Source organism: Prionailurus viverrinus, chromosome B4 (genome assembly GCF_022837055.1).
Source record: "Prionailurus viverrinus isolate Anna chromosome B4, UM_Priviv_1.0, whole genome shotgun sequence".
In the NCBI taxonomy this organism is placed as follows: domain Eukaryota; kingdom Metazoa; phylum Chordata; class Mammalia; order Carnivora; family Felidae; genus Prionailurus; species Prionailurus viverrinus.
Window position 1 is genome coordinate 15194732 of NC_062567.1, and position 14091 is coordinate 15208822.

A 14091-nucleotide genomic window follows, 5' to 3' on the forward strand; every position below is an offset into this window, starting at 1 on the left:
GTGTTCATTTTGATATTGACCCTCACATGCTGAATGATTATTTAAATTCTCAGATATTCATTTTCTCATCTTTATATTAGATATAATCACATCCAACCTATAGAGTGCTTTGAGAATTAAATGCCGTAAAGAACATATTTGTTCAGTCTTCAAGGATTAATAATGTTGGCCTCTTCCATTTCATTATTTTTATATTCTCTTGAAACTTATCAGTCATAGTGTATATATTTCACGTACTTTATACTTATTCGAAGTTAAATGCAGCTGTTCCTCATGAGTAAATTTTTACTGCAGGTTATAAATAAAGATAAAATTTTCTTTTGCATCTCTAACTTCTGTTGCAAAAATGCACCATTTAGAAAAAATGAAATCACTTCTTTTTAAAATAAACAGTTGAGTTTAAAAATGTGCTCTTTTTGGGGCACCTGGGTGGCTCAGTCAGGTAAGTGTCTGACTTCAGCTCAGATCATGATCTCACAGCTCCTGAGTTCGAGCCCTTGTCGAGCTCTCTACTGACAGCTCAGAGCTTGGAGCCTGCTTCGGATTCTGTGACTCCCTCTCTGTCTCTGCCCCTCCCCTTCTCATGCTCTGTCTCTCTCTGTCTCTCAAAAACTAAATAAACGTTAAAAAAATTGTTTAAAAAATGTGCTCTTTTCTTACATGGAAGAACATTGTCACCTAAAGCTTGTACTAAGTGTGCTTTGTATTCTAGGCTAGGGATGTGCAAGGTGTGGGTGAAAACATTCTCGCCTGACTTTACAACAGTTACAAACATCATTATCCAGTCAGATCCTTCTTTCCCACTGAACCGAGACTCTTCGAGATTCTTATCAATGTAGTGCTCTATGAAGCAATTTCACACTGAGGAGAAAGTATTAAATATTCAAGTATGATGCATTATGGTATAGCAAAATAAGGCAAATATGTGGATATGAGTAATGAAAAATAATCAATTACAGGGCCAGCTCTTAAAAAATATAAATTGACCAAAATTTACACTAACCATACAACCATGTGGCTGAATACTCTCCCACTGAGAAAATGCCAGTAGTTTAAATGTTGTTAGTAATGCTTTGAATCTATTCGAGGAATCATGACAAAGGTCACAATTTAGAAAATATTTTTTTTTCTAAAACAATAACCATTAAAAAAATACTGACCACATAATCATCACCAAGTAATATTACAGAGTTCCTTGCATCATCTATCATTTAATAGTTCTATATGAAAGCACTTATGGTTGTAACAGGGTTAAGTAGTAATACCACTCACATAGAAATGTTTATAGTAATTCAATGGTAAACAATTACGATGACGATCTACAATGAAAAAGTAATGAATTTCCAAATGAATACTAATGACTATAGTTGCTGTTAAGTGCCATAAACCACACATGTACACATAATATCAGAGAACTGAAATGGTCTGAAAAGGAAAGATAAGACATAAATCAAGCATTCAAAGGTGAGTAGGATTTGCTAGGTGGAATGGAAAAGGTACATTAATTAATATGCTTGTAGCAGAAATTTCAACCTCAACAAGTTTATCATGTCAACAAGACATCATGGTAGTTCCTATTAGTTGCCTAGCACCCCTTTTTGTTTCTTAAAAACAGAACTCTGGTTTTATTTGGGGCAGCTTTGTGACCAAATACAAATGCCATCTTTTCCAGACTTCCCTGCAGCCATCAGAGGCTAATGAGATATACATGGAAATTTTGAGAAGGTATCCCTTTTAGAAAGAAAAGCCCCAGGATAGTTAAAAACTAAAAGGCTTTTCTTCTTTCCCTTTCCTTCCTTCCTTCCTTCCTTCCTTCCTTCCTTCCTCCCTGCCTCCCTCCCTCCCTCCCTTCTTCCTTCCTTCCTTCCTTCCTTCCTTCCTTCCTTCCTTCCTTCCTTCCTAAAGAGAATGAGCAGGGATGGAAGCACAGACAGAGAGGGAATCAGCCTTAAGCAGGATCCACACACAGTGCTGAGCCCGATGTGGGTCTCAACCCACGACCCTGGAATCATGACCTGAGTGGAATTCAAGAGTCAAATGCTCAACCAACTAAGTCACCCAGATACCCCTCCTCTTCCCACTTCTTTTAATGCCTTTAATATATGTGATACTGGTAAGAACAACAGTCATGCAACCATGAAGAGCCTGAGGATGACGAGATGACAGAAAAGATGGAAAATATATGCTTTACAACCACACAGTTGAACCACAATGCCATGCTTACACGGACAACTTCCTGACTCATTTTTAATTGAGATGAATTAATTCCTGTGTGTTTTAGCTACTATTACTTGGGTTTATTAGTACACTTATTAATTGGAACCAACTGCATTTTTGATTGATATAATAAGGAAAATGTGTTATCTCAAATAACAAGAAGTGAAAAGCAAGGAGCCTTAAAGTTGGTGAATGCAACAACTTTTCTTATCAAAATATTAGAACTATATGAACTCCTTCCTTCTTTTTCCTTGCCATCTTCATATAACTGACTTTTTAATCAAGTCAGCTATCCATATAATCTCTTCAATCCCAAGGATCACATGTTTACAGGGATATCTTCAGAAGGGATAAACAGATTTTCTTTCTTTTGATTTGTTCTTAAGAACAAGGCAAACTTTTCCTAGGTTCCTTTTTCACAATATGGCTCATTGTCTAGAATTGTATCCCAAGACTATGGCTAAACTAATCAATACAAGGAAAGAAGAGAACATTGCACCTCACAATTGCTTAGATAAATTATAAGTCATCTCTAGATATCTGAGTGAATGAAGATGAATAGTCAAATACAATGGCAGTCTGTCCTCTACAAGAGAGGGAAGAAATGACTGATAAATGAGCATCTCACTGTGAGAGAAACATTCGTAAAAGAGAGAAAAGTAGTCTTAAACATAAAACTTGAAAAAAATATCTGTTTTTATTTAAGAGACAATTTTATAAAAAAATTTATCTGGCATAGAGGTAATTTTGAGATTGAGTTTCAAGAACACTTTGCATCATAGGAAAGGTTGTTGTATGCAAGGCAAGGGGTTTAAGAGAGTATGTTCAACCAATGTGGAAAACTGGATATTTTGAGCAATGGAAATAACACAAGAGCTTTCTTAGAGATAACTAATGTGGTTCGGATTTGTAAAGTTGATATGATGAAGGCTATACTGAAAAAAAAAAAAGTAGACTCTTAAAATAAACCAGGGGCTTGAACCATTGGAACTGTAATAGGGGTTATGAACTTCAAGGAAAAGAGTGAGTTAAGTTCTCGAAGGGAGAACCTGCAAGTTCTGATAGATTGGACATGGAAATGAGGAAAGCAGAATCAAAGATAGCTCCAAAGTTAACATCTTTAAAAAGAGAGAGAAGATTCATGCTCTGAAATTAAGCAATAATCTCAAAGAGAAGAACTAATTTCGAGAGGTGAGTGATGAGTTCACTTTAGGCTTTTTGGTTTTGAGATGACAGTTGCAGATTCCAAGTGGAATATTCAGCCCACATTTGAAGATAAACATCTCCATTTCATCCTGGCTGCAGATTTGTAGGCTATCTGCATGAAAGTGTGAAGGACCATGGGCCAGGGTGAGTGAAGCTATCTATACAGAGTGAGAAATTTAGGCATGTAAAATTAAATCAAGAGGGGCACCTGGCTATGTCTGCAAGTTATAAGACAGGAATTGGTAGAAAATATGAGATTGAAAGGCCTGGAAAAGTTTTCTAACTGAAATCAATGAAGCTGTGGAATGCTAATAGCAGTGTTTGGTAAGGTGTTGAGATTATAAACTGAGATTAGCTCTAGAAAAGAGAAAGGAAAATGACATAATTTGAGGTAGAGAGAATGAAATATAAGAGAAATTTTATCTTGATTGTATAGATCTCTTTAGAGTCATACATAAAGTCATATATTAGACAAGGTGGGACAGAAGGTTCAAGAGTGGTTACAGAGATTCAAAAAGGATATAGAATAATTATTGTAGGTCGTATGTGTTAGGGAGTCAGTTACATAGAAATGCAATAGTGCAGAAGCTGTATGTGACATCATTCTAAAGAACACATATGACTGTTTTTTGTACTTATATTGGCATATTCGGCATGTTTGTGGTTGTGTTAGCTAAACAGCTGGAGAACTGGATTTCTTTTAGCCATATTGTATAGCATAATATAAACCTATTTTTTCACAATACTGGAATGATAAACATAAAAAGGGGATATAGAGAGCCCATAAATAAGAATATAGAATTAAATACATTATATGTCATGTAGAATGAATGAAAGAAATGTACATAATTAAAAATGATTCTAGAATTTAGGGTTAAAATGCAATCATGCCTGAGAATTAAAAATATGGATATTTAGTGAAATATTTTCAGGGATCCAGAAAATTTTCTGAAGAAATATTAAAGCTTTGTTTGCTATATGTTTGGCATCCATTTGACAGCAAGTTCTTCTTCTGATGAAGTTTCTATATGCTAGTATTAATTTTATGTTAAGAAGAAGTTATGAAGAGAAACCATCCAGAGAAGAAATATTAAAAGTAACTCAAACTTCATCTTTCTAAAAAGGAAGGAAAAAATCAATGACAATCTCAATAGATTCATACTGATTAAATAACCCAATCATTCTGTCTGTACAACAGTTTTACAGTGAATGCTCAAAAATAATAACTGTTGTGCAAGGAAAAGAAGAAAAAAAATAAAGAAAAATGAAAGTATATATCACCATGTTATGATGGTACTTTTCATAGATGACTAGGTAGTAGACATTCAGTTATTAAATAGTAATTTTTCTCATTGTAAATAACTTAATTTTTAATGAGTTATCAACCAACACTTAGAAGAGAACTTTTTTCAGTATTTCGTGACTAGCTCTGAAATGTATGTGGATGATTGGTATGGTATGCCGAGAGCATTTGTGTCCTCTGCAGTTTACTGCTTCTCCAAAGGCACCTTTTCTTTAGTTAATGACTTTGCCCCTCTAACGGTCTGTGCTGTTCAAACACCAGAGTAAACAGAGGGACTGAATTAAACATCTAGACAACTGGAGCTGTTGATCTATTTGACCTGACTTATCTGTATTATCATAATATTATGTTCATTGCTCATGTGTAGACACAGTTTTATCAATCATCTATAATATTATTAGTCAACCCATAGAACTCCTTCATGGATAAATGACAGTATTCATGCACTACTTCTAGACTTTATGATAAAAAAAAGAAAAAAAAAACCTACAGTGTACAATTGATATTACCAATGGGTGCAAATGTCCTGGTTCTTTACATTTATTAATAAATAATTAAAATATGCAAGTATTAATTTTAAATAATCACAAGTGTAGTGTAATAAAGTGTATAATATATATTTTCAGAACATTCTGTTAATATTTTCATTTCCTTAGGCCAGTATACGAGCACAGTGGGAAGTTGTAATTTTGAAACAACTTCGGGAAACTGGACCACAGCCTGCAGTCTTATTCAGGACTCTCAAGATGACTTAGACTGGGCCATTGGCAGTAGAATTCCTGCAGAGGCATTGAGTCCAGACTTTGATCACACACCGGGTAAGTCTACCAGAGACACACAGGCCAAATAATCCACTCATGGAAATCTGTATTAACAATTTGGATGAGTATCAGAGGATATTCCTTATGTCCTGTGTGTGGGTAGAACTCATTAAAAGAAAGTTAGTCCTTGTTTTTAAACTCTGGATTATTGAATAGACTCAGAACTGACATTGCCACACCAAGGAAATCCACGACTCATGTTTTAAGAGCCTCAAAGATTTTATTTACTATCCCATAAAGGTGGAGTCAAAAAGTGTCCAGTGGGGGCAGGAACAAGTAGGGGCATTCAGGTTAATGCATATAATAGGCAAAGATGTACAATTAGCAGTAATAAGGGTTCTCATGCTGATGATGCAGCCACCAATTCTGTTTCAGTCCCTCTGAAATGTAGGGGCAGAGACATAAAGTGATGATGGTAAGAATGAACATCAGCATACTTTTCACAAGTTTTTCCTCCTTCCGTCTGATTTGAGGTTAATGTAATCCTTCATGGTCTTCTGGGTAATAGAGTCAGAGTGGAAGTCAGCTTTTATTCTTATTTACTTTTACCCTGAAGTCTTGTGTACTCTGCGATTTTCCCCCCTCAGGAATCTAACTTTTCTTAGGGGATAAACCTTTTCTAAATTCTCTTAAGGATAAAATCTAGCTCTTCCAGTGATAAAAAATGGCCTTAGATATTTGCAAGGGTTACTTTTCTGTGTCAACTTGGATGGTGTTTTTGGATGAGGTGAACATTTAAATTTTTTTTAACGTTTATTTATTTTTGAGACAGAGAGAGACAGAGCATGAACGGAGGAGGGTCAGAGAGAGAGGGAGACACAGAATCTGATACAGGCTCTAGGCTCTGAGCTGTCAGCACAGAGCCCGATGCGAGGCTCGGACTCACGAACCGTGAGATCATGACCTGAGCTGAAGTCGGACGCTTAACCGACTGAGCTACCCAGGCACCCCGGATGAGGTGAACATTTAAATCAGTGAACTTTGAGTAGATCACCCTTCATAATGTGGGTGGGCCTCATCTAATCAGTTGAAGGCCTAAATAGAACATAAAAGACTGGCCTCCCTGAGCAGATGTAATTCCCCACAAGCCTGCCTTAAGATTTCATCTGACACATTGGCTTTCCTGAGTCTCCAGCCTGCCAGCCCACACTGCAGATTTGGGGCTTGCCAGCCTCTATAATTATGTGAGCCAATTCCTTATAGTAAATGTCTTTCTAGATTCATACATATTTTATCGGTTCTGCTTCTCCAGAGAACTCTACTTAATACAATATCAGTCAAAACAATTGAAGCATAGGTCCAATGAAAAAAGAACAAGGTTTTATGGAATTAATTAAAATGACTTTTCAACGAAAAAGTATGGGTAATTGTCTCAGCTGTTTTATGGTAGTAAAAAGAGAAGAATACTTTTATTTCTATATTTGGGCAGCTTGAAAATAATATGACCTTCAATTACAGTGTAGCTGTCCTTTTTTGTTCTAAATTTGGTCCCTAATTCATATCCAAATTGAATATTCTTATTCTTTTTGACCTGCCAAGTTGTATTTACTCTTCCTCACCAAGTTTTTTCTTTCTTTCTTTCTTTCTTTCTTTCTTTCTTTCTTTCTTTCTTTCTTTCCTTCCTTCCTTCCTTCCTTCCTTCCTTCCTTCCTTCCTCCAAAAGCATGAAGTTAGTATACACTAGATTATAAGTTAACAAACAGGACAGAAAATTAAGACACTGAGGTCAGTAATTAGGAGACTTTAATATATAACAAAGGTCGATTACGTGGGGTAAAAGATATAGTCTTTAGTATGGTTTTGGCATATCTGGTTATACAGCTGAAATAAAATGAAGTTAAACCCCAGGTTTTCTTTTGTGTCTTTTATATACAGAAATGCATTCCGATGGATTAAAGGCTTAAATGCAACAAATAAAAACAATAAAACTCTTGTAAGAAAACAGAGAGTAAAACTATATGCACTTTAAAGGCAGGATCTCACTTCTAAAACCCCAGAAGCTACAAAAGAAAAGATGTACATATTTGATGGTATAAAATTACAGCTGTGGCCTAAAAATTCCATAAACAAAATCAACAGGCAAACGATAGTTTAGACAAAAAAAAAATGGTGCCAATTACAAGTAAGATACATATGGATAACTTACAGACTTAACTACAGGTGTCAATTTCAACAGCCAGAAAAGATTTGCATAACCGATTCACAGATGATCAAATTGAAATAATCAACAACAATATTAAATGATGCCCAAGTCCACATGTCATCAGAAAAATTCAAATCAAAATAAGCAGCTGGGAAAGGTTTTCAAAAGCCGTCAGAAAATGGTTGAGGAATGGAGAGTCGGTAGCTGGAGAAGGATACTCATACATAGTTATGGGGAAATGTCCTTTTGGAAAGCATTCTGGCCATACAGAAATAAAAAACCAACACATAAGCACATGTGTGTAATGATATTGACTTCAGCCTTGTTTGTCATTAAAAATAATGGAAGGGGCACATGGGTGCCTCAGTGGGTTAAGTGTCCAACTCTTGGTTTCAGCTCAGGTCATGATCTTGCAGTTTCATGATTTTAAGCCCTACATTGGGCTCTGTGCTGGCAGTGTGGAGCCTGCTTGGGATTCTCTCTCTCTCTCTCTCTCTCCCTCCCTCCCTCCCTCTCTCTCCACACCCCCACTCTCCACCCCTCCCCCACTCATTCTGTCTCTCTCTTAAAATAAATAAATAAAAACTTAAAAAAAAATTTTTTTTTATTTTTTTTTCAACGTTTATTTATTTTTGGGACAGAGAGAGACAGAGCATGAACGGGGGAGGGGCAGAGAGAGAGGGAGACACAGAATCGGAAACAGGCTCCAGGCTCTGGCCATCAGCCCAGAGTCCTATGCGGGGCTCAAACTCACGGACCGCGAGATCGTGACCTGGCTGAAGTCGGATGCTTAACCGACTGCGCCACCCAGGCGCCCCTAAAAATTTTTAAAATAATGGGAAATAAAATGAATGTCCCTCATTCATACAATCAGTTATTTGTTCTCTTATTCATTTATTCGCCTATTGCATGCAAGGCACTGTTCTAGGTACTGGGGATACATTAGTGAATTTAAAACACACCTTCCACAGTAGAGTTCCCATTCTAGAAAAAAGGAAGAGATCAGTGAACATATATCATAAGTAAATAAATTATGTCCCCCATTAGAAGCTGAGTGGAAAAAGGAACAGACTAAGTAGGATTGAGTAGGCATACGGATAGTTGTGTGTGTTGCAGTAGATAGTCTGGCTAGATAGGTGGCAGTGAGAAGATGCCATTCAAAAAAGACTTGAAGGAGGTGACAAATGAGCTATTTGGATTCCTAAGGGAGGAGGATTACAGTCAGAGAGACAGCCAATGCCAAGTGCCCTAAGATCAGAATATGGTCTGCGGGTGTGCCCCATGGCCACGAGTGATGTTTTAGGTAATTTAATTAATTTTTGAGATGCTGCCCTATACACTACATAGTGTTTGGCAGTATTCCTGGCCTGTAGCCACTAGATACTACTAGCATTCTTCTCTCTGGTATCGACAGCTCAAAATGTCTTTAGAAATTGGCAGCTATCTCCTGGGGACAACATTGCCCCCTGTTGGGAACTAGAGGAACAGCCTGGAGGCTCATGTAACTTGTTAAATCCAAGCATACAACATCATGCAGCCACTAAAAAGAGTGAGTTTAGCACTATACAGTTGATTTGTAGGGATTTACAAAACGTATTAAAGGCAAAAAGCAATATGCAAAATGATTATTGTATGATACAATTTTTTTCTAAAACAATGACTCATGCCCCTTTATTTGTGCACGTGTATAATTCTACATAGATATTTCTATGAATAACTAAGCATGAAGAGAAAGATTTTTTAAAAAGGATATATATATTATTAACTTGGATTACTTGGATGAGTGATAGGGTTGGAGTAGAGGAGAGGGAGAATAAGTCTAAAAAAAAAAAGAAAAGAAGTAAAAACAGGAACTGCACCTCAAAAGAAAATCTAACATACATGATGGTAGCACCTACATGTGTCTGTGGAAAATTGTCATAGACTCTGGGTCTGGAGTTCTCTCTTGTCCGGCAAGAGAGCAGGGCACAGGATTAAAAGTGCAAGAGAGGCTAACATCTGGGAGAAGATGAGAGCCCCGAATAAGCTAAGCGTCTTTGAGCTGCTTTTATTAAGATCAGAAGGCTTACAAGCATGATGGGTGTGATGGGCATGCACAGAGAGACAATGAAACTGTAAACATTAACTCATGGCCATGAAAATTAACTCATGGGCATGGGGAAAAGGGGGTTTGGAGATATGCGGTGTTAGGGGTTTGGGTCAATACAAAACAAGATTCTAGTGCTGGGTGGAAGGTTGTTTAAAGCAAACATGAGGCCCCACTTCTGATTACCTAAACTGGCCTAGGGAACAAGAAAGAGCCTGCTACCTGAGGGTCAACAAGGCATCTTTCTTTTGTTAATTAGCTCCCCTCTGGGAAACTTTGCCCTGCTATGGTCTTTGGCCTTTTTACCTGTTTACCTAATTTGATCCTTCCTTCCTATGAAAACAGCTTTCTGCTATTGTCCTATACTGTTGTCCTACACTGGAGGCCTTTGCCCCATTTACCTAACCTTATTTACCTAATCTTGTTTACCCAAACTTGGGTGTGTTCATCATATGCCTTTCTAATTCTTTATGCCTTGTTAACCCATCAGTGTCGGCTCAGGGAATTCCTAAGCTTGTTCCCCACAGAAAATGTGCTGGATATTTTTAATTTTACCACTTAAAAACAATGAATGACCATCTTTTTTACTCTTTTAATATTTAGTTTTTCTTTATTATTTCTTTTCATCAATTTTACATTACTAGGTAATACATCTTTTTCTAAAATTTTAAACTTACTTATAAATAAGTAGAAAAAAAAGAAAAAAGTTGTCTAGTAATTCCAATAGAGCAATATAATCGTTTATAAGCTTTATGTTTGTGTATCTTGCCATTCTTTATTAATATACATATTTTCAAATAAAAATAGGTTTCTACTAGATTCCGTGATTTGATAAATGTCTCATGAACAAGTTTATACATTATGAAATACTTTTAACATGACATTCTACTTTTGGGATATTGTAATATATAAAGTGACCTAATGGTAAACTCTTAAATTATTTCCCAACACTTTCACTATAGTAAACATCACAACAGTGAATATACATTTAGATGAATATTTGTTTTTTTACTTTTATGATAGTTCTTGAGGATAAATACTCCCATGAGAACTTATGAGAAAGAAGCCAAATTTCATTTTTACAACCAAGATCTAGACAGTGTCATTTACATACAATGTCTGTGAGGTCTCTAGATAACAGTATCTCCTTATCTTAAGACAGTATTTGAAAATTACAGAGCATGGCTGCTAGTATAACACTTGCTAATGGCACAAAAGTATCCTAGGCTCAGTTTAGGAAAAGGTAATAATATAATTAGTGGACATGGGAAAAGTTCTGTACATTGTTCAAAAGGAAAAAAAAAACAGACATAAGTGATCAGTTAATACCTTTTAATGGAATAATTAAAGACTATTGATGGCTATATTTTCTTTTTTGAACTTTTATAGCTTGTGTGAGTTCATTAGAGGCCACATGAAAAGTTTTGAATCTGGTCATTATGCAATATTGTACACAAGTAATGTTGTCCGCAGATAAAGAAAAGTAATCATTCTGACAGAATACTTTATTATCCCCCCCCTGTTAATCAGTACTTGAGACAGGATATTTTTACAGAGCAGTCTCTTCAAAGCAGCCTGATTATATCATCCCTGATACACTAATACGGCTCACTGAACTTGTTTAGGCATCTCTGAAACAATGGGCTGCTAAATAAATTGTAGGGACATTAATTAATTTTGACCCTCTGGGAAAAACAAAATTCTTTATGAGAAGGCCAAACAGATTCAAAGGGCCTACAGTCTATTTCTAAACATCTCAACGTTGCTGTTAATTAAAACTGTATTTATGGATCTTTTCACTTATTGTTACCAAGATGAAGAATTAGATCCATAAGGAGGACATTTTCAATGCCCATCACGGGCCTATTTATGAGTCTTTTTGGAGCCATTGCGGAAGCTGTGGAGAGAAACTACAGACATTAATCCACTCTCGTGCGCCCATGAATAGTGTTTAGGCTTAGTATATACGGGACTTAATGGCAAGAGTGACATTTGGGTGACATGAACTAATGAAGGTATAAAACAAAAGCTTCTGTCTCTTTTTTTTCCCCCTTTCTTCACTACTTTATTTTCTTTTTAATGGTATAATTGACCATATCCACAATTAAACTCTAAAATCTGGTAGGATAGGAGTCACATATTTTGCTCTTTTTATATCCCCTCCAGCATTTAAGACTGAAAATCACTTGATAAATACTTATGCAGGTCTCACGTTCCCTGTCTGTCTCTTTCTGTATTTATTAACAGCAATGTATTTCGGACTAATGAATGCAACAAGCATTTCCTGAGTGCCTGCTAAATACACAGCGCGTTGCTAACTGAGGGTATGAATTAACTAGATGTTTGTAAAGTAACTGGGATGAAATATGCTGGCTGATTATAGCCCACATGCAGTTACTATTGTGCAATTCAGTATTCACCACACAAGGTCAAAAAATACTCCAAAACAATCTTAGTGATACTAATGCTTTGATGTGTACAATAGCAGTTTAAAGTACTGAGTGTTCAACAAATATAACTTACTTGATACTTGGTTGACAGAGCCTTGGGGGCTAGACAGAGGATAATTGTACTTCCTTTTCAGTAGATGGTACAGGCATTATTATTCCTACAGATGACAAACAAGAAAAGCTAAATGACTTGTGTAAGCCTGTGTCACAAATAACAAAGCCAGAACTGAATCCCTGGTGTATGGAGCCTAATCCAAGGCCACTCCAGGACATCTGGTAGCATGCTTTGTCCTTAATGGGTATTAACGATTGTGTTGTTTACTGTAGTGAAAGTGTTAGGAAATAATTTAGGAGTTTACCATTACATAATGTTATAAATTATGATATATCAAGCTCTTCCTTGAATCTCCTTAATCTCTATATTTAGGGCCACTTAATCTCTATTTTGGTCTAGGTAATATTACCATCTCACTCTGGTCTCTGACAGAGTAGAGGGAGACCCTCATATTCATTTGCTTGGGATGGTTGGGGCTTGGTCAAGGATACAGAGTTAGGTATATAAAACCCAGCCTTTGTGGGGTGCCTGGGTTGCTCAGTCAGTTGAGCCTCTGGTTCTTGCTTTTGGCTCAGGTCATGATCTCACTGCCTGTGGGATCGGCCCCACATTCAACTCTGTGCTGACAGCACAGAGCCTGCTTGGGATCCTCTCTCTCGCTTTCTCTCTCTCTCTCTCTCTCTCTCTCTCTCTCTCTCTCTCTCTCTCTCTTCCTGTCCCCTGCTTGTGTGCTTGTGCACTGTCTCTCTCTCTGTCATTCACAATAAATAAAAAAATTTGTTAAAGCCAACCTTAATTCAGTAGTTTACTAGACTCACTGATCTTACTCACATACACTCATGTACACACACACACACACACACACACACACACACACACACACACGGTTATCAGTTATTATTAAAGAGACTATAAAATAACTGTACTGTATCACATTTTTTAAATAACCACATTTAAAATCTAATTATTGGACCAGAAATTTTTGAGATATTCCAGGAAGAGACAGGCAAGATGGGATCAGGATGAATTGAGTAAAAACAGCAGAAATTCCAGCCCAGGGAAGCATGGTTCACTACACGTCTTTCCAGGGAAGCTACACAGATATTCTAAGATCAAAGTAAAAAATACATTCTGGACAGAATTGTGTTACCCCAAAATTCATATATTGAAGCCCCAACACCCAATGTGACTACATTCTGAGATAGGGCAAGAAAGTAATTAAGGTTAAATGAGGTCTTAAGCATGGGTCCCTAATCCAATAGGACTAGTGTCCTTATAAAAAGAGTAAGGGGCACCAGGGATATGCACACACAGAGGAAAGACCATGTGAGGATACGAGGAGGAGCCTCCAAGCCAGAGAGAGAAGCCTCAGGAAAATCCAACCCTCTAGCACGTCCATCTTGAATTTTAGCCTCCACCACTGTGAGGAAATAACTTTCTGTTTTTTAAGCCACCCAGTTTGTGGCATTTTTTGGGGGGGGGCAGGCTGAACTGACATACAAATACCAACAAAGGTGGTGAAGAGTTCTTCAGAGGAGCTCCCTGAAAACCAGAACTCAGGTCCCGTTTTGTGCCCCTCCCATGACCACAGAAGCGCTTTAACTCGTAAAGTAAAATCAGATCACTGCCATCTAAAGATAATCGGACATGGGCCTAGGAAGAGATTATCATGACGTAATTACAACATAAAAAAGAGGCAAAGTCATGTTTGGATTTGTACAGGATCAACACTATAGGTTTGCAGGGGGAAATAAAGAAAGAGAACCTCATCCAAGAAGAAAAAATTGGGGCATCGCTATTTGCCTGTCTG

The 14091-nt window shown here is 36.9% G+C and overlaps 1 protein-coding gene across 1 annotated transcript in view; it reads left to right on the forward strand.

Annotated features, from left to right (window-relative positions):
• Window positions 1-14091, forward strand: part of MALRD1 (MAM and LDL receptor class A domain containing 1) — a 779242-nt gene that overhangs the window by 545129 nt on the left and 220022 nt on the right. The window contains exon 31 of the mRNA XM_047865740.1: window positions 5383-5544. Within this exon, the coding sequence (XP_047721696.1) occupies window positions 5383-5544 (162 nt within the window). The remainder of the gene's footprint in view (window positions 1-5382; window positions 5545-14091) is intronic.